Source organism: Ceraceosorus guamensis (assembly GCF_003144195.1).
Source record: "Ceraceosorus guamensis strain MCA 4658 unplaced genomic scaffold IE81scaffold_1, whole genome shotgun sequence".
In the NCBI taxonomy this organism is placed as follows: Eukaryota; Fungi; Basidiomycota; class Exobasidiomycetes; order Ceraceosorales; family Ceraceosoraceae; genus Ceraceosorus; species Ceraceosorus guamensis.
This window is the reverse complement of record NW_020289996.1, coordinates 604,698-626,439: the sequence shown is the minus strand read 5'-3', so window position 1 is coordinate 626,439 and position 21,742 is coordinate 604,698. Positions and strand designations below refer to the sequence as shown.

Here is a 21,742-nt window from a genome sequence, read left to right as displayed (position 1 = left end):
GCGCCGGGGTCTCTTGACACGAAGAAGGTGTGTGGAGGGCTCTGAGCAAAAAGAAAGCAAGTTTGACGTGAGCGCAGCCGTCGTGACTCAGCTGTGCAGCGGATAATTCTCTCACCTTGGCGCGGATGTGGCGCACGCAGTATACGGCCGAAACCCGAACGGATCATATATGTATAGCCAGACGGTGAGGATTGCGGAGAACTGTACAGATCTTGCATGCCACCACCTCTGGGTTTAGTGGGGACACTCCTCGCTACGTGATGGTAGTTCAAGGTTCTTGATGGCTCGCAAAGAAGTTCGTCAAGGCGAACAATCGACCTGCACAAAGCGGATGGCGACGTCACGTGGTCTCTTTGCCCGCCGCAAGCACGGATGAGGGTACTGCATGGTGTGCGACCTCTACCCGCCAGGCTCTCCTCCCACATGGCAACTGAGCGATGCCACTAGCCAGAAATTTGCTCATCTTCATCATGAAGGAGAATACAGGAGTCATGAAGCGACATTGAGATACCATGGCGTCAACCGTGTGTGTTACAAGTAGGCGCTCGAGAGGGAATCAAAGTCGTGCGAGGATCATATCAAGATGCACCAGCTCCGGCCCACTTGACCTTTTTCTGCGTGCTAGAGCTCCTCTTCGAGTCGTCCGATTCTCCTTTCCTCGCAGATCTCTTAGCAGCCTTATCCAACGCCTTCCTCTTCTCTTCCAACTTTCTCGCCTCCTCACCTTTTACACCCTGAGTATATGACAACTTCTCGTATAGCTTGCGCTGCCGGTTCGACATCAGCATCTTGGACATTTTCCTCGCTTCTTCTGTCTCTTCCGTCTCTGCGCTTCTGCCCGACGCTTTGCTTGCTGGCTTGGCCTTGTCGCCTCGAGCCGCCTTCTTGGCTGCTCTGAGAGCGTCGGCGTGTGCGTTTTGCAGCTCCTCGAGCGCGGCATCACCGCCCGCAGCCTCGGCTTCCAGCTCGGCTTCTGCTAAGAGGCCTTCGTCGGTCGGAGTGACGAGCAGCGCTGCCAATGCTGGCCTCTTATTTTTGGCAGCTGCTGAGTCTTCGTGCTGCATATCGTCATCTCCTGCGTCCGCGTCCTCGGCCTCATCCGCTTCCCCTCCGATGTCGTCCTCATCGGACGAATCATCCTCAGCCTCTTGTTGAGCTGCTTCCTGTCCCGCCTCTACATTCTCAGCCGGTGCAATCTCATCCAAGCCCGCCTCACGAGGAACATAGCCGCCTTGAGCCTTGACCTCCGCATCGTCCACAAAGGGGCTGAGGTGCGGCGGTAAGGAAGCTCCAGGCGCATAAGGCTGGGTGGGCAAGATCCTGCCCGCATTAGCTGAGTCGACGATCCATTGAGGTTGTACTTTAGCCATTCGAGCTTGCGTCTGGCTCGTGGTTGAAGTGACGGGCCTGTCTACGATGTAGTGAGTGATTCTGTCGTCGTCCGAAGAGAAGCTCGATCCTGGGCCTGATACTTCGTCCCACCCAAGGTGACTTGGCGCAGTCCCGAATGAGCGCAACACGAATTCAATGACCGCTTTCGGACACTCTCGTGAGATGTAGAAGTAGTAGGGCGCAAAGAGGTGTGTGCGGGAGTTGCTGGCGGAAGAAGCGTCGATAGAGGCGTACGAAACCAGGCCAGACGTTGTCCCATCAGCCGACGGCTTTTCTACAAAATCATCTGCAACAATCTCCTCGCTCGACGCAGGGCGATCTGCTTGGGCTTCCAGTGGCGTGTCATCAGCAGCACCGTTCGCGGCAATCCCCTCCTGGGCGACCGCTTTGATGGCCTGTTTCACATCCTTTGATGTCACTTTCCGGCCAGCAGTATCAGTGTCTGTGGCGCCCTTGGAGCTACGAGCTCCTTGGCCAGGGGTGAGTACGGCACTGCTGCTCTCTACGAGACGTAAAACTCCAAGGGGTCCAGCACCTGCTTCCTCAGCGCTTGATTCCAGCTTTGGAGGGTACACGAGACCAAGGTCTGTGTAGAGCTTAAACATGACAAAGCCTAGAAGCGTCTGATACAGCTCGAGGAACGTCGCCATGACTCTGAAGTCCACGTCGGAGGGGATCTGTAGGGACGCGTGAGAACAGTAGCGTCAGTGACAGCAGTCTGGCGGTCCTTGTGCCCACATGTACTGGTCACGCGCTACCCCTCTAGCCGCATATGTGCTCACATGCTGGGTGAAAAGGTAAGGCACAAGCCAGGTGATCTGCTGACCCCGTACCTCGGCTTGAAAGTAGACGCCCTTGATGCTGAAAAACACCTTTCTGAGCGCCTGCGCCCTCACCACGTAGCCCTGCCATTCCGCGCAGATTCTCGCGCTCTTTTCCACCAGCTGGTGATTCAAACGATCTCCAGCAGGCAGGTTGGCGAAGAGGAAGAGTAGGCTAAGCGCATCGTCCAAATCTCTCAGACTGTCGTCAAAGGTGGGATACCTCTCCCTGATGATGTGATCGAGCTTGACAAGAGGCCGCCTGTCAGCCAGCCCTTGAGCGCTGTGCCATTCTCTCTTGCCAATGGCTCTGCTCAGCTTCTTCGCAAAACTTTTGTGTGCCCTCAGCGTCTGGAGCACGGGCTCGTGAGCCAAGTATGCGACATCTTTGGCGTAGTAGAACGTAGCAGGTGCGGCATTACCCTTGTTTGCTCTCTTTGCGTGTCGAGGTACCCGTGGATGAATGCCCTTGAGGATGCACAGCCTTCTGAAATCTGCGAGAGTTACCTGAAGCTTCTTGAGGGCCGAGTTTCTGGTGACGTAGTTCTTGGCCGCGCCAGACTGTCCGCGCTTCTTCAACTTCGCCATCGTGGTTGGGAAGGCGCAGTGTACTGGCTACGTCGATAGGGGTGCGGCGTTGGGAAGGCAAAGTAGGGGTCTATGCGCGAACGCTGACAGAGACAGAGTAGTGGTTGCCCGAGCGCCTCTGCGCCAATGATCCTGTATCGATGAGTGAGAAGCTCGCTGTGTGGCTTGGCAGTCAATGGTGAGCAGCGAGAGTCTTGTTGTATGTCCGGACGGCTCATTTGCACGTCACGAAGAGTCGTGCGAGGTTGCGCGTCTGGAGCGCATCTTCATCAACTTTTTCGCCTTCAACAGCTTTCCAAAATTTCAAAAATGTCACGTGTGCACAGGAGAGAGTCGAAATCAAGAACGCGTGCTTGTTCGAGAATCTTTGCGCCGGCCTAGGCATACATATGATTTGCCATGCATATGTGGGCGCGGCGGAATTGGGCTCGCCCCAGCAAGCTAGGGTGAATCTGCTGCACCTCGCAAGTCCGACGTCGCCTGCGGCCCCGATTGGAAACCAAGTGTAGCGCGCAGGGCTTCAATCACGAATCACAATATTGCTGCACCGAAAGGCCGGAGTCGGTCGAGTTCAGAAGCCTCATGCGTGCACATGCTGATGTCCATGCCTATAGCTGAAACTGAAACAGCCGGGCGAAGGAAGGTGTGAAGGTTGCTGCTGCTGATGCGTTCATGCAGCATTGACCCGAAACACGGATTTGCGGGGCTAAGACTTTCATCAGACCTTCATCTTCGCGCGCGTTGCGATGTTCTGGCCGCGAAAGACGCGGAGAGATGTCATCACACCCCATGCAATCAATCATCCACTCATGCCCGCCGGCATCGGCACTTTTGAGTAGCAAGAAGCAATTTGGCCGCCCAGGCTTGCATCGTCGCGGCCTCGGCGAAGAGCTCCTCAGAACCCAAGCAATGAAGCCCAGACTGCGCCCCCCCGACGGAAATGAACGTCGAAAGTGCTGGACGCTGTTGGCTCCACTTATGAGCTGCAGACGTCGGCCTTCGCTTCCGGATTCCTCGAGCATGGGCCTTCTGCAAAGCATGGTCATCGCTCATCCTCGTGTATATAATGTGGGTCTTGATCCCCAATCTCACCCATCTCTCTTCCCTCACCACCTTATTCCATCCGTCAATTCGCCAGCAGGTCATTCAAGCTTCTGCATCTCTCTATACCACACCTCAAGTCTCCCTACACAATGCGTGGACCTTACGTTACAGCGGCAGCCGCTGCAGCAGCCACGCTGATGGCCAGCTCTGCCGTCTCCGCAATGCCTCTAAGCTTTGACGATTTGAGCGACCCAACCTCATATCTGTCTCCCCGTTCCTCCATTTCAGAGCGTCGAGACGTTTCTAGTTCCCTCAAGACCTGCCTGAGCAAGACGGGAGCTCAGATCGACTATCCCGGAACCAACGCCTACAAGAGCGAGTCGTTCTCCGAGAACAGCTCCATCAAGCCTTACCAGCCCGCCATCATCGTCACACCTGCCAACGCTCAGCAAGCAGCGAGCGCACTCAAATGCGCTGCCAACGAAGGTGGCAAGACCAAAGTTGTGGCCAAGAGCGGAGGACACTCTTACGCTGGCTACTCTTTGGGCGGTCAAGATGGCTCCTTGGTCATCTCACTCTCCAAATTGGAAACTCTGACCGTGGACAAAACGGCCAAGACTGCGCGCGTAGGCGCAGGTAACCGTCTGGGACCCATGGCACAAGCTCTTGGTGAAGCTGGATTCGCCTTGCCTCACGGTACCTGTCCCACCGTCGGAACGGGCGGTCACTCGCTCGGAGGTGGTTGGGGTTTCAGCAGCAGAAAGTGGGGCTGGCTTCTGGATCACATCGTCGAGATGGAAGTGGCTACGCTGGATGGAAAAGTCAAGAAAGTCAATGCGCAGAGCACGGGCGACGATGCCGATCTTTGGTGGGCTCTGCGTGGAGCTGGCGCTTCGAACTTTGGCGTCGTCACCACCTTTACCTACGCTCTGGAAGATGCACCCACAAACGTCATCAATCACTCGCGCACATATGCCAACAACAAGGACTGCGCTCAAGCGCTGCTGGCATTCCAAGACCTCGGTGCCAAGACGGTCGCGAACGGCGGTCTGCCCGCCGAGTTCGGCGCCGAGCTCTTGCTCTACGGTGAAGGAAGCGGCTCCGACGGAGCTTGCACCATTTCTGGTCAATATCTGAGCGGGCCGAAACACTACCAGAACGCATCGCTCATCCTCGACAATGCCATCTTGAAGCGGGGCGTCAAGCCATCCAAGACCTCTGCTCCCGCCTTTAGCGGCAGTCAGGACGGCGACAACAGCGCTTGGCTTCAGGCTCTTAAGAACCTGGTGAGTCATGGCACAGGCCTTTTTTTCACTTGAACGATGCTGATCTGTTGTTGTCTTGCGATATTCTTGCAGATGGGCGATTTGCAACAAGCACCAGCTGCAGACCCTTACTACGCCAAGAGCTTGCTCGATGATGGTAATGTGCGCTTCAACGACGCTTCGGCCAAAGCCATCATCGACAAGTTGCAAAGCTATGTCGGCGGCGAGGAAGGCAATTCGATCAGCTTCGACCTGAACGGTCCAGCATCCAAGACCAACGCCCCTCTCAGCTCTGCCTCGGCATTCGACACCAACCGAGGTTCGCTCTTTTTCAACCAGTTCTACTCCTATGGAGTGCCCGGTCCCGACAATCCCAAGGGCCAACAGTCGCTGTATTCCAAGTTCGACAGCCTGGTCGATACTGTCAAGAACGCGGCACCCAACGCGAATTGGAGAGCTTACTCCAACTACGTAGACTTCAGACTGAAAGACTGGGCTCGCGCTTACTACGGAAGTAGCTTGGACAGACTGAAGAGCATCAAAGCCAGACTCGACCCAAACAGCGTCTTTGACTACCAACAAAGTCTTGCTCATGCCTGATCCTGGCAGAGAATCACCTGATGCATCTCGACTACGTCTTGTCCAACTTCACGATCGAACGCTCTCAACAAAAGCACATGGACATTTCAATGCTTGCGCTCCGCATCTGCACGTCATCATCGCCGCCATTATACCTTTGCTTCTATCTTGTAACACAATTCGTCTTCAGCAATTCACCTCTTCGAACTCACATTCGCATGGAAGACTCTTCCAGGGCCGCTTGGCTGTGTGTCGCTTGTGTATATGTTGCTGACCGATTAGTTCGTGAAGATTTTGTGATTTTGATGAAGAGGGGCCGTTCATGTGACTCACGCCCAATTTGAATGTGCTCCTTGCCGAGGATGGGAGAGAGCCCGCTCCCAAGTCCGCGGACTTGCGCGTTGCAGTTCGCATGACTCGCTTAGCGTTTCGTTGAGTCGGCGCGCTTGCGCTTGCGACTGCTCTGCACGCTCATGCTGCAAAGGCGCTTCAGGCTGAATCGATGCTCGCGTTCCTCCAATCTGACGACGAATGCGACTGACATGCGATCGTACAGCTCCGCCACTCTCCTCTATGCACGAAACACCTCTTTCTGACTTGCACATCCGAGACTTGCACCTCTCTTAGCCCCTAACGTCACCAGTGACACGAGTCCGAAGCGACATAGCGCTTGAAGGAGGATAAGCTGGTCATCTTACCGCTCCGACGAGCACGCGAACTCCTGGCCTGACCATTCACCTCTACCACGCGCACGCTCTATGGCTGAGGCAACACAAGCAGCAGCTCCTCCAGTGGTAGCTGCAGTCAGCGGGGAGCAAAAAGTGACGCCATGGGATGTAGAAGGAGCGACGATAGATGGGAAACAGGTAGCGATAGATTACGACAAGCTCATTGTCCAATTTGGAACGAAAAAGATCGATCAGGCTCTGTTGGAAAGGTTCGAGAATGTCACGGGCTGGAGGCCTCATCCGTTGCTGAGGAGAGGCGCCTTCTTTAGTCATCGGTGAGTACACGCTTGAGGAGGGGCGCCGTTACGCCAGCGGCCAATCTTGACGAGCGCTGAGTGCGCGACGGCGACGCACGAAATGCTCTTCCAAACGACTGCGCGATGAGCGGCGTGGAACTCAAGCTATATGTGCCGGCCATTTGGGTAAGAAGACTCTGCGCTGACTCGAGCAATGTTCTTCCTCCTGACCATCAGCGAACTAGACGTCATTCTGACTCGTTTCGAGCAGAAGAAGCCCTTCTTCTTGTACACTGGCCGAGGACCTAGCAGCGATAGCATGCACCTGGGCCATCTCATCCCTTTTCTCTTTACAAAGTGAGTCGTGACAAAGCGCCTTGAGGCGACAGCTGCTCCCTGCCATCCGCATGCACGCCCTCGCCGCAATCTATGCTGCGCCTAGGTGCTGATTCTTCTGCTGTGTCCCTCCCTGCAGATGGCTGCAAGACGTCTTTGACGCGCCCTTGGTGATTCAGCTCACAGGTGATTTCAGCGCCAACCTGAAGAAATCTCGTCATCTGCCGCTGACTTCGTCGCATCCCCCCAATTCCTCTGCAGACGACGAAAAGTTTCTCTTCAAACCCAAGTTGAAACTGGAAGATGTGCAGAAGTTTTCAATCTCCAACGCTAGAGATATCATTGCTTGCGGATTCAAGCTGGAGAAGACTTTCATCTTTTCAAACTTGGACTTTGTAGGGTGCGTAGAAGAGCATTGCGCTCATTGATCCTGCCCGCCCAGCTGGCTGATGTCCTTGTGATTGCGCACCTCCCTCCTAGCGGCCCCTTCTACCACAACGTGGTGCGCATCGCGAGAACCATCACCACGAGTCAATCGAAGGGCACCTTCGGCTTTGAGGATTCGTGAGTTGTATGAGTCGAATCGAATGTCGCGCATCGCTCCTTGGCTCACTCAGGTGGCTCTAATGCGGCGTGCAGCGACAATGTGGGCAAATTGCACTTCGTATCGATCCAAGCCGCGCCATCCTTCTCCAATTCTTTCCCGCAAATCTTTGGCGCAAAAAAGGACATTCCGTGCTTGATTCCGTGCGCAATCGACCAGGATCCCTACTTTCGACAGACACGAGATGCGGCCGTAAAGTTGAAGTATCCCAAGCCCAGCTTGATCCACTCCAAGTTCTTTCCCAGCTTGCAAGGTAGCCAGACCAAAATGTCTGCTTCGAACGAAAGCAGCAGTATATACATGACGGATACGGCTGCCCAGATCAAGAATAAGATCAACAAGCACGCTTTCAGTGGAGGACAAGAGACGATCGAGGAGCACAGACGATTGGGAGGCGATCCGGACGTCGATGTGTCATATCAATACCTCAACTTTTTTGTGGATGACGACGAGGAGATGGAACAGATGGCGCAGGATTACAGGAAGGGAGAGCTGATGACTAGCGAGCTGAAAAAGAAGGCCATCACTGTGTTGCAAGCTGTGGTGAAGAACTTCCAAGATGTGAGTATGGCAGCCGAGTCGCGACTGAACATGAGTTTGCTTGCGCGCACGGACGCTTAACGTCAGCGCCCTTCCCACCCTTGCATCGATGTAGCGCAAGGCAGCAGTGACGCCCGAGGTCATTCGGCAATTTATGGACAAGACCCGGAAGATCGATCACGAGCCGACCGAACCTGGCTCCACTGCCCATTTGCAAAACGACGCTTTCGTAGGCCGATCCACGACGCTCGACTCCATCACGAGTGCCGTTGAGGCCGTGTCGCTTTGAGCTGTGCAATGTGTACCAACTCGCAGCGCTCTTGTCCAACGCATTTGGTATGCTCCGGCAATGTCGATGCAGCTTGCACCCTCGTGAGCGTTGTGGATGTGCCGCATGTTCGTTCTGCTTTGATCCTCCCGACTTGCCTCGAGACGTCTGACTGATTGCATGACTGCCATGAGCGCAAGGTCTGCAATCTTTGAATACTTGACGAACGCTTTTGGTCGGCTCCTATCATTCAAAATGCGTCCCTCGCATCCCACAAATCGAGTGTCTTAGTTTCGATGAGCCTTGAGTTCACCGCACTTGCAGGCATACTCGTGACTCAAAGACTGGAACTTCTTCTGGCAACCCGCGCAGGGGCCTGACACACGAGTCACGTGACACGGCCACCGCCCAACTTCTGCCAGCCATGTGGCCGAATCGCCCCGAGATCGAGGTGCGTGCGCTGGAATTCGCTCAACGCGCGCACGAGCAGGAAGCCGTGCAGGCGTACGCGGGCAGGATGATCATCTATGATGGCGCCCGCCCGGCGCGAGCTACGCTGGATCATGGAGTGCAACGCGAGATGCGATGGGCAGGAAGGGACTTGCAGCTAGTTGAGTCGTGAGTCCAGACAGATGTTGATCGTGATTCACGGCGCTTGAGCATGACGACCACATCATCCACCTTGTTTCTGGTGCCCCCCCTTTTACAAGCTTCCTAAAAGCAGCAGTAGCATCATGTCCGCTCGTCTTTTCAGCTCTCGAAGCTTCCAAAGCGTCGCTCCTCGGGGCGCACGCTTCGCATCCAACCTTCCCATCCCTCCAAAGGTGGCCACTCCCAACATGGTCTCCTCCGGCGGCAGTTCCAAACGTATGGATACCGTGGTAGACTTTTACAAGAGCTTGCCCAAGGGCGAATCTACGCACAAAACTGGAGGTATCAAGGGAGCCTTTTTTGCGGGAAAGAATGCTAGTGGGAAACCGATCGTCGCTTGGATCGGTGCGATGATTTTGCTCGGTTACACCATCTCGGTGAGTCTTGCGCGCGCTCCTCGACTGATCGAACATTTGAGGATCAGCGTGTATCCGCATTGGAAGTGATTGCCGACTCACTCGGCTGCAACTCTTTTGATTCGTCCTTCGACCGTAGTACCAAACCCACCTCAAGCACCACAAGAACTCTGACCACTAAACGGTGGATGCAGAGGCGTGTGAGGTGAGCAAAAGACCGTTTGTTGGTAGCGCAGGTGGCAGGTGAATGGTGCGAAGGAGGGGCAAGCCCACAGCGTGTTCATCTCAAAAGACAAGAGTAATCGCAAACTGGCAGGTAGCTATTGTCGATGTGATAGCGCCCCGTTGGCTTTGGCGTGCAGTAATAAAGTAGCCGGGCGAGCGCTGTGGGATGGAAGACTGTGTCTTTGGAGTCTTGCCATGTCGACCGCTCCCGGCAAGATCGATTTCAGTCGATGAGGCTGGAGGATGGTCTAACAGCAAGCTGACACTCGCATCATCCTTCACAATGCCTGACGTGGCAGAACACGTGCAGCATTTGCTTCAACAGGCGTGAAAGCGGGTCACGACGAATATGAGGGCACATCTGAAGGGTCCTACTCCGTCTTTTCGATCCTCGAACGTCAAGACAGTTGAACGCTACAACGCACAGCTGTCCACATGTCTCATCAATCCGATAAATTTCGTACATCGTGTGCCAGCGTTGTGGGTAAGAGGCTTCGGCTAGGATGCGCAGTGTGTCACTATCCCTTGATCATTGAACTTCAAGTCTTATTGCGTTGGACAAAGATGAAGCCGCAGATGCTATCACTTTTGGCAAAGCTCAGTACAAGACTTTTCGAAGCATCATGCGGTGAGAGCCTTGATGATAGCCGCTTCGCACTCGGAAGTGGTAGCCACACCGCGCAGATCAGGCGTGAGAGCTTTGCCCTCGCGAATGACATCGTCGACGGCCTTGTAGATGCGAAGCGCGGGGTCAGGGTAGCCCTTTTTTCGAAAGAGCAGTCATAGAAAGAGAAGATCAGCGTGACAAATCGTTTGGCTTGGGATGTGAAAGGGGTAAAAGTGGCTCACCATGTATTCGAGCAACAGAGCGGCTGATCGGATCGATGCGATGGGGTTCGCCTTGTTCTGGCCTGCAATGTCTGGCGCAGAGCCGTGCACAGGTTCTCCCTGTAACGATCAGCATCGGCAAAATTAGCATTGTAGGCACTTGGCTCGAGATCGCGCCGTGTTCATGACTCACCATGAAGAAGCTGTCACCAGCATTGACGCTAGAGACAACGCCGAGCGAGCCTACGAGAGCAGCAGCTCCGTCGCTGATAATGTCGCCGTACAGGTTGGGCGCGACCACAACGTCGAAGACGTGAGGCTCTCTGAAAAGTCGGTACACCATGCTGTCTACTAGCTGCTCATCGAGCGCTATCCCGGCATATCGACCTGCACCTCCGGCAGAGATGGCATCCTTTTCGAAGACGCTCCTCACAGAGGTGCGGAAGAGTCCGTCTGTCACCGACAGGACATTCGACTGCAGCAGAGAGCAGATGTAAAGCGCGGCGCAATACGAGAGACTCAGCGAATGCGAATGAGTCTCGAGGCTATCGGGGCACTGCGAATCGACATCGGAGACTCACCTTGTGGCATACAGTCACTTTAGCAGGCTGAACCTGATTCACAGCATTCCCTTGCCCGGCTTTTTCACGCAGCTGTTGACGAGCGAGAGCAACTTCGAAAGCTTTGCGTCCGATCCTCGTCGAGGCTTTCTCCGTGATCTGTCGGATGGCCCTTGCAACCTGACCGTGAGGACCTTGCTCTAGAGTCTCCGATTTGATGTACTGCGTGGACCGGCACAGCAAGTATCAGCTCTTGCAGCTCAAGCACGGAGCTCCACGAACATGCGACACCGTTCCAGACGGCATCGCGGGTTCTCGGCCTAGAAACGCATGCGCGCGCAGTTCGACGCTTCTTCACTGGCGCACAGGGGAAACTCGACTCGACTCACCAGGCACTCTGTGTTCTCGCGAACAATCACAGTGTCCAACCATTTCTCGTCATCCTTGGTTCCTCTTACACCCACAACGGGTCTGATATTTGCATACAAGTCCAGCTCTTTCCTCAGCTTGACGATGGGACTAGAATAGCCCTCCACTTTGTGACTAGGACTAGAAACGCTTCCGAACATGGCGCCATCGCACTCCTCCTTGAGGATCCTCACAGTCTCTTCGGGCAAAGCAGAGCCGGTCTTTTGAAAATGCTCGAAACCGGCAGCGAGAGGAATGAATTGAAATTGGGGAGCTCCGGGAGTGGCTTGAAGAACTCGTTGAGCTGCTGGCAACACTTCTCGTCCGATGCCGTCCGCCGGCATCATGCCGAGCTTCAACACTCGGTTGGCACCCCGCGCGATGGATGCTGCCGTGTTCGTCATTTTGAATGCTTGTCTTGTGTTGGTTGAGGAGTGACAAAGCAGGCAGTGTGGATGGTTGAATCAGAATACGAAGATCAAAAACGAGTCCGGGTTCACCTGGCAAAGCTGATCAGATATCGCAGTGGATTCATTCAAAATTGATGTGCAATCAAGAATCAAGAATCAATCACAGTTTGAATGGAGCAAGTTGCCTAGCTGCCTGCCCGCACCCGTGGCTTCTTCTTCCTGCATGCACCGCACGCGCACACGTGCAGCTCCACCATCAAATAGCTCCCCCGCGTCCGCCCGGTGCATGGGCCCAGTCATGAGCTTTTTGAGTCAAGAGTCACAGTCAAGAGTTGATCATGAGTCAAGTTGGAGGTCCCGGGGAAAAAGCTTGGAAGAAGCGCTTATCACGTGAGCAGGTCCCAAGGAAACCTCCACCGCGCTCACGTAGCGCCAAGCGTTCTGGCTCTTCTACTTTCATTCACATTTGAACCTGCTATGATGTTCACCTCCATGAGCTGGCTTGGCGAGACTTATTTCCCCACTACCACCTCACTCGATCAATCTTGATTGATACAATTTTGAGTCTCTTCGTGAACCGATAATCCACATTTCTGGGCGCAAGTCGAACGGCTACCACGTGACACCGTAGCCGACGGCAGTGTAGAAGTGGATGAGCTTGCTGCGATCAAGCACACGAGGCACCTCAAACATCAGTCTTCATCTGTCGTGCGCCCTGCTGGCCCCTCGATCGCTGCATCGCTTTCCCTTGACAGCGGTCACAACTTCCAGCTTCTCTCGCAGTCACCGCCACGACCCGACTGTTCATGCGAGGATGTCTTCGACAGCACCCACGCTCGCGGACGCATTAGGTCCAGCACACAACATCGACCTAACTCTGGACCGCATTCAACAGCTGCTTGGACGGCTAGGCTCACCGCAGAATGCGATCCCCGTCATTCATGTGGCAGGCACGAATAGTAAAGGCTCTACCACCGCCTATCTGGATTCCTTGCTTCTGAACGCGATAGGTCTGAGGACCGGTAGATTCAACAGTCCGCACTTGATACAGGAACAGGATTGCTGCAGAGTGTGCGGCAAGGTTGTCAGGGACGATGTGTGGCGAGAAGCAAGGAAAAGAGTGCAAGCTGCTGATGAAGGACTGCCGATGCGCGCATCCGACAAAGAGGAATCGACGTCGTTCATGGAAGAGCAACCTCCACTGCGCTGCACATCTTTTGAAAAGCTGACGGCCCAAGCTCTCAGCGCTTTCGTCTTGCTACCCGAGGCCGAGAGACCAGAAGTGCTGCTCATAGAAGTGGGCTTGGGTGGAAGACTAGACGCCACAAACGTATTTCCTGCCCAGAACGTCCTGGCCAGCGTCATCTGTCCCATCGATCTGGACCATCAGACATTCCTCGGAAACACGCTGAGGGATATTACGAAAGAGAAGGCTGGCATCATCAAGAGCAGAGGCTTGGTTGTGGTGGCAGATCAAAGGAGAGCTTCTGTAAATGACAGTGCCGCGTCATCCTCCTCTTCCTCGCTTCAGTACAATACCGACGTGCCGCTCGACTCGCTACGACATGTACAAGCAGAGCGAAGTCAGATCGGCGTCGAAGCTGCCGAGATTCTGGATTCTGTCCGAGAAGTAGCATTCATGGTTGGGGCGCGTCTTGTCAAGTCTTATGTCCCTTGGCAAGCTCTACAGGCTACAAGCTTCTCGCAGTCCAGCTCGAGCAGTCCATGGTCGACGAGCACCTGGGTCAATGCTCGCTACGCGCCCATTCTGTGGCCCTCGTCGAGCACCTCTGCAAGCTACGCCGGCACATACGCCTCTAGAGCTGGTGACACGCTCATCTCTGGTCCCTCGCTGCACCTTCCTCGAATTCGACCGGCCCTCGTCTCCATCTTGACAGCTCTACAGACATTGTGGGCGGTTGCGAGGGACGAGACGCCATCGGGATTGGGACAAGATGGATCGGATCCGTTCGAGGAGCTGAGGTTGAAGATGGCTTGGGCGCTCAGGGATGATCGGGATGCGACCGATGCTATTCGGTGGGCTTTGAATGGAACGAAATGGCATGGACGTTGCGAGTGGGTGGACGTTGAGCTGCCCACGACGGTACCGGATGTGCCAGCTGAACTTGGAAAGGCAGACGAACAGACCCGAGAGGATAGCGAGGCAATGCCGGTGGACACTCTCTCACAGACTGGCTCCACCTCGTCGGCAGTCCCGCTTCATCTTCTGGTGGACGGCGCGCATAATCCTTCGGCAGCTCATGCTCTTCGCGCATACATCGACCAATGCATCCTATCGCGCGTCGCGACTCTTCGTCGAGACAAGCCAACCTCGGAGATTTACCTAGCAATCAACTGGATCCTCTCCATTTCAGAGGGCAAGGACGTATCGGGTCTTCTTGGTGCTCTTTTCGACGATAGCCGATTGCGAGGAGCCGAGGACGCATTGTCTCGGTCGCTTGCGGACACCCACATCACCACGTCTGGCGCTGATTTCAGCTCCGCGTCGGACAGTGCCGTCACCTTCAGGGTGAAACATCGGATAGCAGTGACTTCGTTCAGCACGCCAGTAGAAGGCATGCCGTGGGTTCGACCACTCTCTGCTCAAGATCTTTCTAGTGCCGTTCATTCCACGCTGTCCTCTGGCGAGGGCGCCGAGATCGAATGCTTCGCAACGGTGCAAGAAGCCTGCACTTGGATCTCGCAAGAAGGAGATGGAAAGACGTTCGTCGAGCTCAACAAGGATGAGTCGCAAGGAATGAGCAGATGCAAGGCTTCGTTCAATATCCTCGCGGGTAGCTTGTACCTCGTTTCCGACCTGTACAGAGCATTCCCTCACTTGCTGGCTGACGGAAGCTCGTGATTCATGTCGCTCAAGCACCGCAATCATGATCGTGCCGCTGCCGAACCTCTCAACATGATGTGTGGTCAAAGCGATGGCAGACAGACAAGGCGTCCGCACGCAGTGACGCAATTTCGTTTCGTCTTGCCAGGGACCAAGCGATACATTTTCTCGCCGACCGCACTAGAAAATATACCGGGAACGCATGTATTCATCATTCTGCAAAGTAGAGCTTGATGACTGGCGTGGCATGAAGGTGCTTGACTGGTCTTTTGGGTTGTGGTACACAATGAGGAGATTGACTGATGGGTCGGCGTTCGAGGATTCGCCTAGGTAAGTCAAGGCAGATGAAAGCTTGGCGTGGTGAGTACCGCAGGCCACCAAACACGTATGATAGCGGTTCAAACGACCTATTGCAACCTCGTCACTTCACTCACCTTGGAAAATTCCATCTCTGGGCATACCTAGTCGCTTCCAACCCTGGTGTACACCAATTGACCACGGTGATGAATGACCTTCTTGATCTGACCCTCGCGAACCAAGTGTTGGATGGCAACGCGAGCCAATGATCCGTTGATCTTCATTCGGTCAATCAATGTGGACTGGCTAATCATCTTGAAGGTGGGAACCTCTTTGAGGATCTTGTCGTAGGTGGGCCTGTCGAGCACGACCATGTTTTGTGCCTAGCAGATCAGACAAAGGTAACCCGAGGGTGAGTTTCTCTAAGGCTGTTTGTGACCGCGACGTGAAATTTCCGCATCATACCCAAGCAATCGCAATGCCAACTCACCTTGTCCTTGACCTTGCCCTTGGACCACTTCTTCTTCTTGGCAGTCTTGGTCGCCGCAGCGAGAATTGCCGACTTCTTGGGCGGCATCTGAAGATGGTTTCGGAATGATGGCGGATGAGCGGCTAAAGCAATAGCGAGACTGAAGAGACAGCGAGACTGGAGGCTTCCGTGATCGTGTGCTTGCAGGCGGTGCGCCTGGAATGGACCTACCGGCTCTCATGCAAGCGCCATGTAGCATGATGGGCACCTTTGCGCGGAGCCACGCCGACCCTGCTGGTGCAACGCAAGCCCACTAGATCTGGAAACCCAAAAAAGGCCTGCCGGTGACGAGTGAACAAGCTCGCGGAGCCCTTTTTCAATGCAGCGTGTTTGCCATTCGCCCCCCGTATTCTTGTTCCTGCTCATCTTGTCAACCATCGTGTGCTAAGCGGCCAACCTCTCTCCTGCAAATCCGACCGTTCCCTCGGTCCAGCGCTTCCACCTTGCCTTCCTTGCCAGCAACGCTAGATATTACTCACCTTGGGCAATCTTGAGGATACGTGAATCGATAAAGAGTGCTGATGGTCAAGAAGACGGGTTGGAGAAACGTACGCTGGCATAGAGCCTGACGAATGCCCCGCAGCGGCGCGCAAGCAGCAACTTTCCGCCGCGCGAGAATTTGCGTGCGGGCGAGATTGAGCCACGTGGCAAAATCTCACGCACAGAGGTCAAAAGTCGTGCAGCAGCAGGCACCAGACGAGCGCGAGCCACGCGCTGGCACTCCACTGACTGACTGCTGTACGTGCTCGACCCGGCCGGGCTTGCACGGGACGTGCGCATGCTTGGAAGCAGCGTCCGTCCCCGCCGTGCTGATGCGTAGGCGCGCGTGCGTGTGTCTGATGTCTATAGCGCACCGCACGACTTGCGCGTGAGCGAGAAGGTTGCGAGGAGTTTGCGGGAAGCATGCTTGAGGGCAAGCAAGATGATCAGCAGCAGGAGGCATGCAGCAGCTGCATCAGCTGGCTAGCAAGGCAGCCGGTGAAGCTGGCCGGCTGCTTGAGCGCATCGTATGGCGAGCGACTCGTGACGACGCTGCACATTGCTACAGATTTCTTGTTTCACCACTCTGACAACCGACACACACCACCGGCCAACATGTCAGCTGCTGCACCAAACTGGAGTCGTATCTCCTCGGCGTGAGTTGGGAGGAGAGCTTTCTGTGAAGGAGGGACGCTGGCCGGGTCAGGCGCGTGACTAGTGAAGGTGTTCAGGTTGGAAGGCGCGCAGAACGGTCTTCGGTAACAAAGGCCGCCTTCCATCCAACCGTACGATCCGTGCTGACACCTGCCTCCTCACCACGCTGCTACCGCAAAGCCTCGGCCTGGGAAAGAACACCACTGCTTCTTTGCAATCTTTTAGAAAGAGAAGCGAGGATGCTCGTAGAGCCTTGACGGCCCTTCAGGCTCAAAGCACCGATGTCGACATTGCTCACTATAGGAGCACTCTCAAGGTGCGCATACAATGGTGTCTCTCGATGAGAGAGAAAGATCGCCAGCAGGGTGGGATTAGTAACGGGCGTCACAGGAGCGGGCGTGCAAGAGTTCAAGGGTTTAGAAGAGGTTTGGGATAGATCTATCACAGACGTGGGGGCGATCTGATGACGAGCCATGCTGTCGCCAAGCACTCTCAATCTGCAATTGTCTACCATACGCGTTCATACGTCGCGACTGTGGCACGAGCGGAGCATAGGGCTGATCCTCGATACGACCCTTCTCGCCAACAGAACCAAGATGTAGTAGCACAGGCAGAGAAGATTCTCAAGGAGTTCAAGCCGGTCAGCTATGATGTCGGAGCTCAACTCAAATCTATCGATGCTTTCGAGGCCAAAGCTGTGAGTGTTGGAGATGCCAAATTGCATCGGAGTCAGACAGCGAGTGATGGGCTATGCGGTATGATGTTGGGGTGGTCTGCTGGGTTTTACCATGTCACGGATATCGAATGCGACGTACCGCAGACAGAGTGTAGTGCTGACATCCCTTTCGATTGATTTGCACCAGGTGGAGCAAGCCCAAGCGACGGCTTCCAAGATCGAGTCGGAGCTGAAGGACCTGAAGGCTACGCTCAAAAACATCGAGGACGCTCGTCCCTTTGATCAGCTCACCGTCGGGGAAGTCATTGCTGCGCGTCCCGAGATCGGCAAGACGGTGGAGGAGATGGTCAAGAAGGGCAAGTGGACTGTGCCCGGCTACGACGAGAAGTTTGGCAACCTTTCCGTCACCTAAGCGTGTGTCGATCGAAACGTTCCATCGCCCTCCCCTTTCGCTCAATTACAAACATGTTAGAGCCCTTCGAGCCAATTTACACATACAACTTCGCACTCTGATTGTTGAATGCCCAAGGCGAGGCAAACGGACAGGCATCCACCAAGGCGCTTATTGGAAGCACAGAGGGTTCGATAGGACCCTCTCGCCATTGGATTTGGCTACTCTTCTGAGGGTACAACGCGTGGTAAGGAGTCTTGCCCGACGCTTGATTTGAGCTCGATGTACCAGTCATTGCATCAAATGGTGAGCCTCCACTCATTCAGAATGACTCAAAGTCTCGTGGGTGGACTGACTGCAAGTAAAGCCTTGGGTATGAAATTGGAGGTGGGAGCGCCTCTGCTCTCGAACCTCGGTCGCGAACCGTGCAACGCGCCATGCGTAGCAATCATGCCGATTGCGAATCGTGAATAATCGTGTTTGTATGCGTCGTTTGATTGATCCACTTTTCATACGACTTCTGACACCCACCTGTGCTTGCCGTTTCTCGCACTCACGACCATACCACCTCATTCCTGACAATCTCGCTCCCCCGCGACATCATAGCTTCGGCTCTGGAGAGCGTCCGCTGGGCCAGCTGCGAGACGGCGTCATCATGTCGAACACGCAAGCATCGGGCTCAGGCTGCAGCTCTGCCTCTCGCAACAGATACGGTGGCGGCGTGACCACATTCATACCGGCCAGTGCACTACATGAGGACGAGAGGGGCGGCACTTCGAACGAGCAAGCAAAGGCAGGTACGGAGGGAGAAGATGGTGCGCGCGCCTCGATAGCTGGACGACGAGGAGGAGGCACAGACGAAGTGGATGTGGCTGGATCGTTTGCTGGACGAGCTGCTAGCATTGTGGATCACAGGTTGCAGACTTGGCTCACACCGCACGCAGCCCGAGGATGGAAGAGGGCGTTTGGGAACTTGCTGGGAAGCTGGGATGGGCTGGAAGCCGTCATGGTAAGTAGCGCAAGCTCACCTTGCGCAGATCGGTAGGTGACCGAGTGCAACTGTTGATTGGACCCCTCTTGCTGCCACAGCATCTTGGCGAGGCAGCTCTTTTGCTCGTTTATTCTCTCTTATCGTCTCCAAAGAGGAAGCTCAGCGCTGTCTCGCCATTGTTACTCTTCATGATCTTTCGATCCTCGACTCGTCGCCAAGCCCTTCAACGTTTACTAGCCACGTCCGAATTCCTCAGCGGCGCTCAAACACTTCTGACTCTAAGCCGTTTCACATATGCCGCCTTTCGAACCATGGTGGACTTTACAAAGTTCCAATTCCCTTTGTTCCATGGGCGAAGAAGGGATAGAACAGGGGTCATCATCAACAGCACGGAGAAGTGGACGGATTTGAGAAAGGATGATCAATTGAACCATCCTGATGAGGCTCACGCAACCGGTCGCAATGCCCAGTTGGCAAAGTTGTACTACAATCTGTATCAGAGCTTTCATCTGCTGGCACAACACTCGGCTGAGCTCATGATCATCACCGGTGAGACTTTGGAGCTGGCTTCGTACTTGGGTCATATGCACAAAGGCTTCATGGTGGGAGAGAAAAACAGCCTGAGGTATCGGATCGTGTCAGGCTTTGGACTCAGAAGCAGGACCAAGACGGAGAGGATTGGACTGATGTGAGTGCGGGCGATGAATTCTGATCAGCGGTCCTTCCAATGCTTTCGTGCTGCATGACTGACGTTGGGACTCCATCCCTGGCCTGACAGCCTTGGATTCTCTGGACGAGTGTTGCTGCTGTTGGAAATGCACTTCCGACTTCGCCATATCAGAAATTCGCTTCTGCGTCGTGCAAACGCTCGATTGATAGCAGCTACCGATCTGCTCAATAGCACTGGGGACGCACGAGACTCTGCAAGGTTGCTAGGAGGTCGCAGGATGGAAGTGCACGAGGCAATGGCTGCTCGAGAGAGGGGTGCGGCACATCGTCGACCAGTTGAACCTCAGCATGACGTGCATGGCACTGAAGATTGCGCCTCGGAGAGCAGCGGATCCTCAACGGCTCAACCCGAGGATACTGCAGATAGGCAGACCACCTTTCATTCCAAGGATTTGGCACTTTTGTCAAAGACGAAATCTGCTGAACAGCTCCTTCGCAAAGAAGAGATCAATATACGAGACTTTAAGCGAGAAATTTCGGCTCTCAAGATGGAAAAGTGGGCTTTAAGGGCCGAAGCGCTGTCGGGCTACCTACAAATTTGGCTGCCTGACCGAGACAATACCAGGACAGAAGCAGTCTGCGAACTCTTTGCTGCGTTGTTGGAGGCCAATAAAGTGGCCAAGGATCTCTAAAGTCTTGGCTGGCCCTTGTCTTTCACGCCTTACCCCAAAAGTCTCTGCCTCTGCCTTCCAAACCTCACTCGCACGCCTGCTGCCTTACTTTGTGTCACCGTCTTTCTCTAATTTCACAGCTCAAGAGTCAGAGTCACTCGATCCTCACCCACTTCAATTGCATTACTATCGCAGCGTCGATTGTTTGTGACCCGCCACGCTAACTGTCGGCCCTTCTTCAAATGAGGCCATTGGTCCCACGGTCGCGCCGGCCCTCACGTTCGCCTCCCCCGCTGCTGCTCAAGCGGCATCACCGCCAGGCGCCGATCCGACTTGGCGACGTTCCAGCTCCCGAGCTTGTCTTCTTTCCATCGAGACGCGCAAAATGTCTCGTCTACAAAAGTCTCTCAGGAACAGCTCGTGCTGCTCCTCTCCGCGCTTGTCCAGTCCACGTCGATGAATCTTGAAGTACCTCGTCAGCTTGTTCCAGATGCCTCCCAGATGCGGGCGCCTGATCTGGCCCAGATGAAAGTAGTTGGCACCAGCGTTCACACTGTCCCAAGCCTTTCTAATGGATGGGGTGGACTTGCCGACCTTTCTGATGCGGCGACCGTCGTCCGAGTCGGTGTCGCTATCGTACCCGCAGCGCGGATCGAGCATCGAGGTTGGGTCATCGCGTCTGCACAGCTCTCGCTTGGAGAGATGCTGAGACCGTTGATGCTCCTCTTCCTCTTCGAGACTGCGCTTGTGAGGCGAGAAGTATCTGAAAAGCTGCGAAAGGAGGCTGCGATTGCTGGGACGTCTGTCTTCGGTCATGTGCGCCTCGCTTTTCCAACTGGCAGCCTTGACGACCTTCTTTGCAGCTTTTTCGGACGCTCTTATCTGTGTGCGGATGTATTTGCGATCCTCGTAGGGATGGCGAAGCACGTCCTTGTCGCTCATGCCGAAGCAGCGAGGGTCCAGCATGGACAACTCTCGTCGCTCGATGGAAGATTCACCTCCGTCGCCTACAAAGGAAGGTGCATCCTCGCGACGTTCCATGTTCATCTTGAGAGCTTGGTGAATGAGTCCCATTGGTACATTGCGCGCGACCAGCACGGTCACAACTTCAGGACCACTTTGAGAAGCGCGCTTGCCGATAGGAGCTGCATTGGCAGTAGCGGCAGCCGCCTTGGTTCTTTTGTTCAGCTTCGCCTGCGCGCGCTTAGAGAGACGAAGGCGAGGTCTGGACTTTGCACTCGACCCCGATTCGCTGTGGGGTTGATGACGAGCGAGTCCGAGAGGCGATGCCGAAAATCCGTCACTCTGGGAGCGAGGCTCATCAATGGCTGCCTTGTCGCTTTCGACCCGAATGCTGGGTGCTCGACGAACGACTTTGACCTTCAGGGAGTCGACCTCGGACGTCGGCTCTGCGAAAGCAGAAGTAGCAACAGCCACAAAGATGACGAGCGCTGCGAAAGCAGCGGAGAAACGCATGATTGCTAGCCACAAAAAAAAAGGGGGGAAAAAAACGTCCCGATCCTGCGGATGTATAGAACTTTGAATTGGACTGGAAGAACAAGAAGACTTGCGCGCCAGCACGCCAGGTGGTTAAAGCAAAAGTGGAAGGATGAGCTTGGAGCCAACAAGAAAGGGACGATGGGTTTGAACGGCCTTCTTAAACCTTCTTCATCGCGCCCGAGCCTGCCTGATCCGTAAAA

The 21,742-nt window shown here is 54.8% G+C and overlaps 10 protein-coding genes across 10 annotated transcripts; 6 read left to right on the top strand and 4 right to left on the bottom strand.

Annotated features, from left to right (window-relative positions):
* Positions 1 to 222: 222 nt before the first annotated feature.
* Positions 223 to 3,120, bottom strand: IE81DRAFT_307967 (hypothetical protein). Its single transcript, XM_025512361.1, has 2 exons — positions 2,175 to 3,120; positions 223 to 2,069 (listed from the first exon to the last, which is right to left on the bottom strand). The coding sequence occupies exons 1-2, from the start codon at positions 2,799 to 2,801 to the stop codon at positions 579 to 581; spliced, it is 2,118 nt and encodes a 705-aa protein (XP_025373569.1). The 5' UTR covers positions 2,802 to 3,120; the 3' UTR covers positions 223 to 578.
* Positions 3,121 to 3,832: 712 nt separating this feature from the next.
* Positions 3,833 to 5,837, top strand: IE81DRAFT_319318 (FAD-binding domain-containing protein). The gene is made up of 2 exons (XM_025512688.1): positions 3,833 to 5,131; positions 5,204 to 5,837. Exons 1-2 carry the CDS (start codon positions 3,995 to 3,997, stop codon positions 5,708 to 5,710), a joined length of 1,644 nt encoding a protein of 547 aa, XP_025373568.1. The 5' UTR covers positions 3,833 to 3,994; the 3' UTR covers positions 5,711 to 5,837.
* A 360-nt stretch (positions 5,838 to 6,197) lies between these two features.
* On the top strand, positions 6,198 to 8,517 carry IE81DRAFT_296369 (tryptophanyl-tRNA synthetase). Its single transcript, XM_025512136.1, has 7 exons — positions 6,198 to 6,692; positions 6,891 to 7,010; positions 7,129 to 7,175; positions 7,251 to 7,389; positions 7,470 to 7,553; positions 7,629 to 8,154; positions 8,249 to 8,517. Exons 1-7 carry the CDS (start codon positions 6,448 to 6,450, stop codon positions 8,420 to 8,422), a joined length of 1,335 nt encoding a protein of 444 aa, XP_025373567.1. The 5' UTR covers positions 6,198 to 6,447; the 3' UTR covers positions 8,423 to 8,517.
* A 618-nt stretch (positions 8,518 to 9,135) lies between these two features.
* IE81DRAFT_284251 (hydrogen-transporting ATP synthase) lies at positions 9,136 to 9,589 on the top strand (the record flags this gene model as incomplete). The annotated part of the gene is made up of 2 exons (XM_025511584.1): positions 9,136 to 9,429; positions 9,548 to 9,589. 2 exons carry the CDS (start codon positions 9,136 to 9,138, stop codon positions 9,587 to 9,589), a joined length of 336 nt encoding a protein of 111 aa, XP_025373566.1.
* Positions 9,590 to 10,068: 479 nt separating this feature from the next.
* IE81DRAFT_296363 (putative LYS12-homo-isocitrate dehydrogenase) lies at positions 10,069 to 11,991 on the bottom strand. Its single transcript, XM_025512135.1, has 5 exons — positions 11,411 to 11,991; positions 11,043 to 11,243; positions 10,655 to 10,936; positions 10,483 to 10,581; positions 10,069 to 10,395 (listed from the first exon to the last, which is right to left on the bottom strand). The coding sequence occupies exons 1-5, from the start codon at positions 11,831 to 11,833 to the stop codon at positions 10,255 to 10,257; spliced, it is 1,146 nt and encodes a 381-aa protein (XP_025373565.1). The 5' UTR covers positions 11,834 to 11,991; the 3' UTR covers positions 10,069 to 10,254.
* A 278-nt stretch (positions 11,992 to 12,269) lies between these two features.
* Positions 12,270 to 14,879, top strand: IE81DRAFT_319315 (Mur ligase). Its single transcript, XM_025512687.1, has one exon. It carries the CDS (start codon positions 12,654 to 12,656, stop codon positions 14,700 to 14,702), a length of 2,049 nt encoding a protein of 682 aa, XP_025373564.1. The 5' UTR covers positions 12,270 to 12,653; the 3' UTR covers positions 14,703 to 14,879.
* Positions 14,875 to 16,029, bottom strand: IE81DRAFT_319313 (ribosomal protein S25). Its single transcript, XM_025512686.1, has 3 exons — positions 15,472 to 16,029; positions 15,119 to 15,364; positions 14,875 to 15,010 (listed from the first exon to the last, which is right to left on the bottom strand). The coding sequence occupies exons 1-2, from the start codon at positions 15,556 to 15,558 to the stop codon at positions 15,146 to 15,148; spliced, it is 306 nt and encodes a 101-aa protein (XP_025373563.1). The 5' UTR covers positions 15,559 to 16,029; the 3' UTR covers positions 14,875 to 15,010; positions 15,119 to 15,145.
* Positions 16,030 to 16,598: 569 nt separating this feature from the next.
* Positions 16,599 to 18,037, top strand: IE81DRAFT_363382 (putative ATP7-F1F0-ATPase complex, FO D subunit). Its single transcript, XM_025516766.1, has 4 exons — positions 16,599 to 16,646; positions 16,825 to 16,960; positions 17,234 to 17,341; positions 17,508 to 18,037. Exons 1-4 carry the CDS (start codon positions 16,606 to 16,608, stop codon positions 17,730 to 17,732), a joined length of 510 nt encoding a protein of 169 aa, XP_025373562.1. The 5' UTR covers positions 16,599 to 16,605; the 3' UTR covers positions 17,733 to 18,037.
* Positions 18,038 to 18,235: 198 nt separating this feature from the next.
* Positions 18,236 to 20,239, top strand: IE81DRAFT_363381 (hypothetical protein). The gene is made up of 3 exons (XM_025516765.1): positions 18,236 to 18,720; positions 18,801 to 19,390; positions 19,481 to 20,239. The coding sequence occupies exons 1-3, from the start codon at positions 18,367 to 18,369 to the stop codon at positions 20,061 to 20,063; spliced, it is 1,527 nt and encodes a 508-aa protein (XP_025373561.1). The 5' UTR covers positions 18,236 to 18,366; the 3' UTR covers positions 20,064 to 20,239.
* Positions 20,240 to 20,342: 103 nt separating this feature from the next.
* On the bottom strand, positions 20,343 to 21,518 carry IE81DRAFT_327439 (hypothetical protein; the record flags this gene model as incomplete). Its single annotated transcript, XM_025515076.1, has 1 exon — positions 20,343 to 21,518. The coding sequence occupies one exon, from the start codon at positions 21,516 to 21,518 to the stop codon at positions 20,343 to 20,345; it is 1,176 nt and encodes a 391-aa protein (XP_025373560.1).
* Between the last annotated feature and the right edge of the window lie 224 nt (positions 21,519 to 21,742).

What these genes read in the sequence shown, in the direction of transcription:
- IE81DRAFT_307967 (XM_025512361.1), bottom strand. Translation starts at nt 2,801, where the DNA reads ATGGCGAAGTTGAAGAAGCGCGGACAGTCTGGCGCGGCCAAGAACTAC. An exon ending in CTTACCTTTTCACCCAGCAT is followed by an intron (nt 2,070 to 2,174) that starts GTGAGCACATAT and finishes GCGTCCCTACAG; the next exon opens with ATCCCCTCCGACGTGGACTT.
- IE81DRAFT_319318 (XM_025512688.1), top strand. Translation starts at nt 3,995, where the DNA reads ATGCGTGGACCTTACGTTACAGCGGCAGCCGCTGCAGCAGCCACGCTG. An exon ending in TTCAGGCTCTTAAGAACCTG is followed by an intron (nt 5,132 to 5,203) that starts GTGAGTCATGGC and finishes ATATTCTTGCAG; the next exon opens with ATGGGCGATTTGCAACAAGC.
- IE81DRAFT_296369 (XM_025512136.1), top strand. Translation starts at nt 6,448, where the DNA reads ATGGCTGAGGCAACACAAGCAGCAGCTCCTCCAGTGGTAGCTGCAGTC. An exon ending in GGCGCCTTCTTTAGTCATCG is followed by an intron (nt 6,693 to 6,890) that starts GTGAGTACACGC and finishes CCTGACCATCAG; the next exon opens with CGAACTAGACGTCATTCTGA. An exon ending in ACCTTCGGCTTTGAGGATTC is followed by an intron (nt 7,554 to 7,628) that starts GTGAGTTGTATG and finishes TGCGGCGTGCAG; the next exon opens with CGACAATGTGGGCAAATTGC.
- IE81DRAFT_296363 (XM_025512135.1), bottom strand. Translation starts at nt 11,833, where the DNA reads ATGACGAACACGGCAGCATCCATCGCGCGGGGTGCCAACCGAGTGTTG. An exon ending in CTGGTGACAGCTTCTTCATG is followed by an intron (nt 10,582 to 10,654) that starts GTGAGTCATGAA and finishes TGATCGTTACAG; the next exon opens with GGAGAACCTGTGCACGGCTC. An exon ending in CTCTGTTGCTCGAATACATG is followed by an intron (nt 10,396 to 10,482) that starts GTGAGCCACTTT and finishes TTTCGAAAAAAG; the next exon opens with GGCTACCCTGACCCCGCGCT.
- IE81DRAFT_319315 (XM_025512687.1), top strand. Translation starts at nt 12,654, where the DNA reads ATGTCTTCGACAGCACCCACGCTCGCGGACGCATTAGGTCCAGCACAC.
- IE81DRAFT_319313 (XM_025512686.1), bottom strand. Translation starts at nt 15,558, where the DNA reads ATGCCGCCCAAGAAGTCGGCAATTCTCGCTGCGGCGACCAAGACTGCC. An exon ending in AGGGCAAGGTCAAGGACAAG is followed by an intron (nt 15,365 to 15,471) that starts GTGAGTTGGCAT and finishes CTGATCTGCTAG; the next exon opens with GCACAAAACATGGTCGTGCT.
- IE81DRAFT_363382 (XM_025516766.1), top strand. Translation starts at nt 16,606, where the DNA reads ATGTCAGCTGCTGCACCAAACTGGAGTCGTATCTCCTCGGC. An exon ending in TGGAGTCGTATCTCCTCGGC is followed by an intron (nt 16,647 to 16,824) that starts GTGAGTTGGGAG and finishes GCTACCGCAAAG; the next exon opens with CCTCGGCCTGGGAAAGAACA. An exon ending in ATGCTTTCGAGGCCAAAGCT is followed by an intron (nt 17,342 to 17,507) that starts GTGAGTGTTGGA and finishes GATTTGCACCAG; the next exon opens with GTGGAGCAAGCCCAAGCGAC.
- IE81DRAFT_363381 (XM_025516765.1), top strand. Translation starts at nt 18,367, where the DNA reads ATGTCGAACACGCAAGCATCGGGCTCAGGCTGCAGCTCTGCCTCTCGC. An exon ending in ATGGGCTGGAAGCCGTCATG is followed by an intron (nt 18,721 to 18,800) that starts GTAAGTAGCGCA and finishes TTGCTGCCACAG; the next exon opens with CATCTTGGCGAGGCAGCTCT. An exon ending in ACGGAGAGGATTGGACTGAT is followed by an intron (nt 19,391 to 19,480) that starts GTGAGTGCGGGC and finishes CTGGCCTGACAG; the next exon opens with CCTTGGATTCTCTGGACGAG.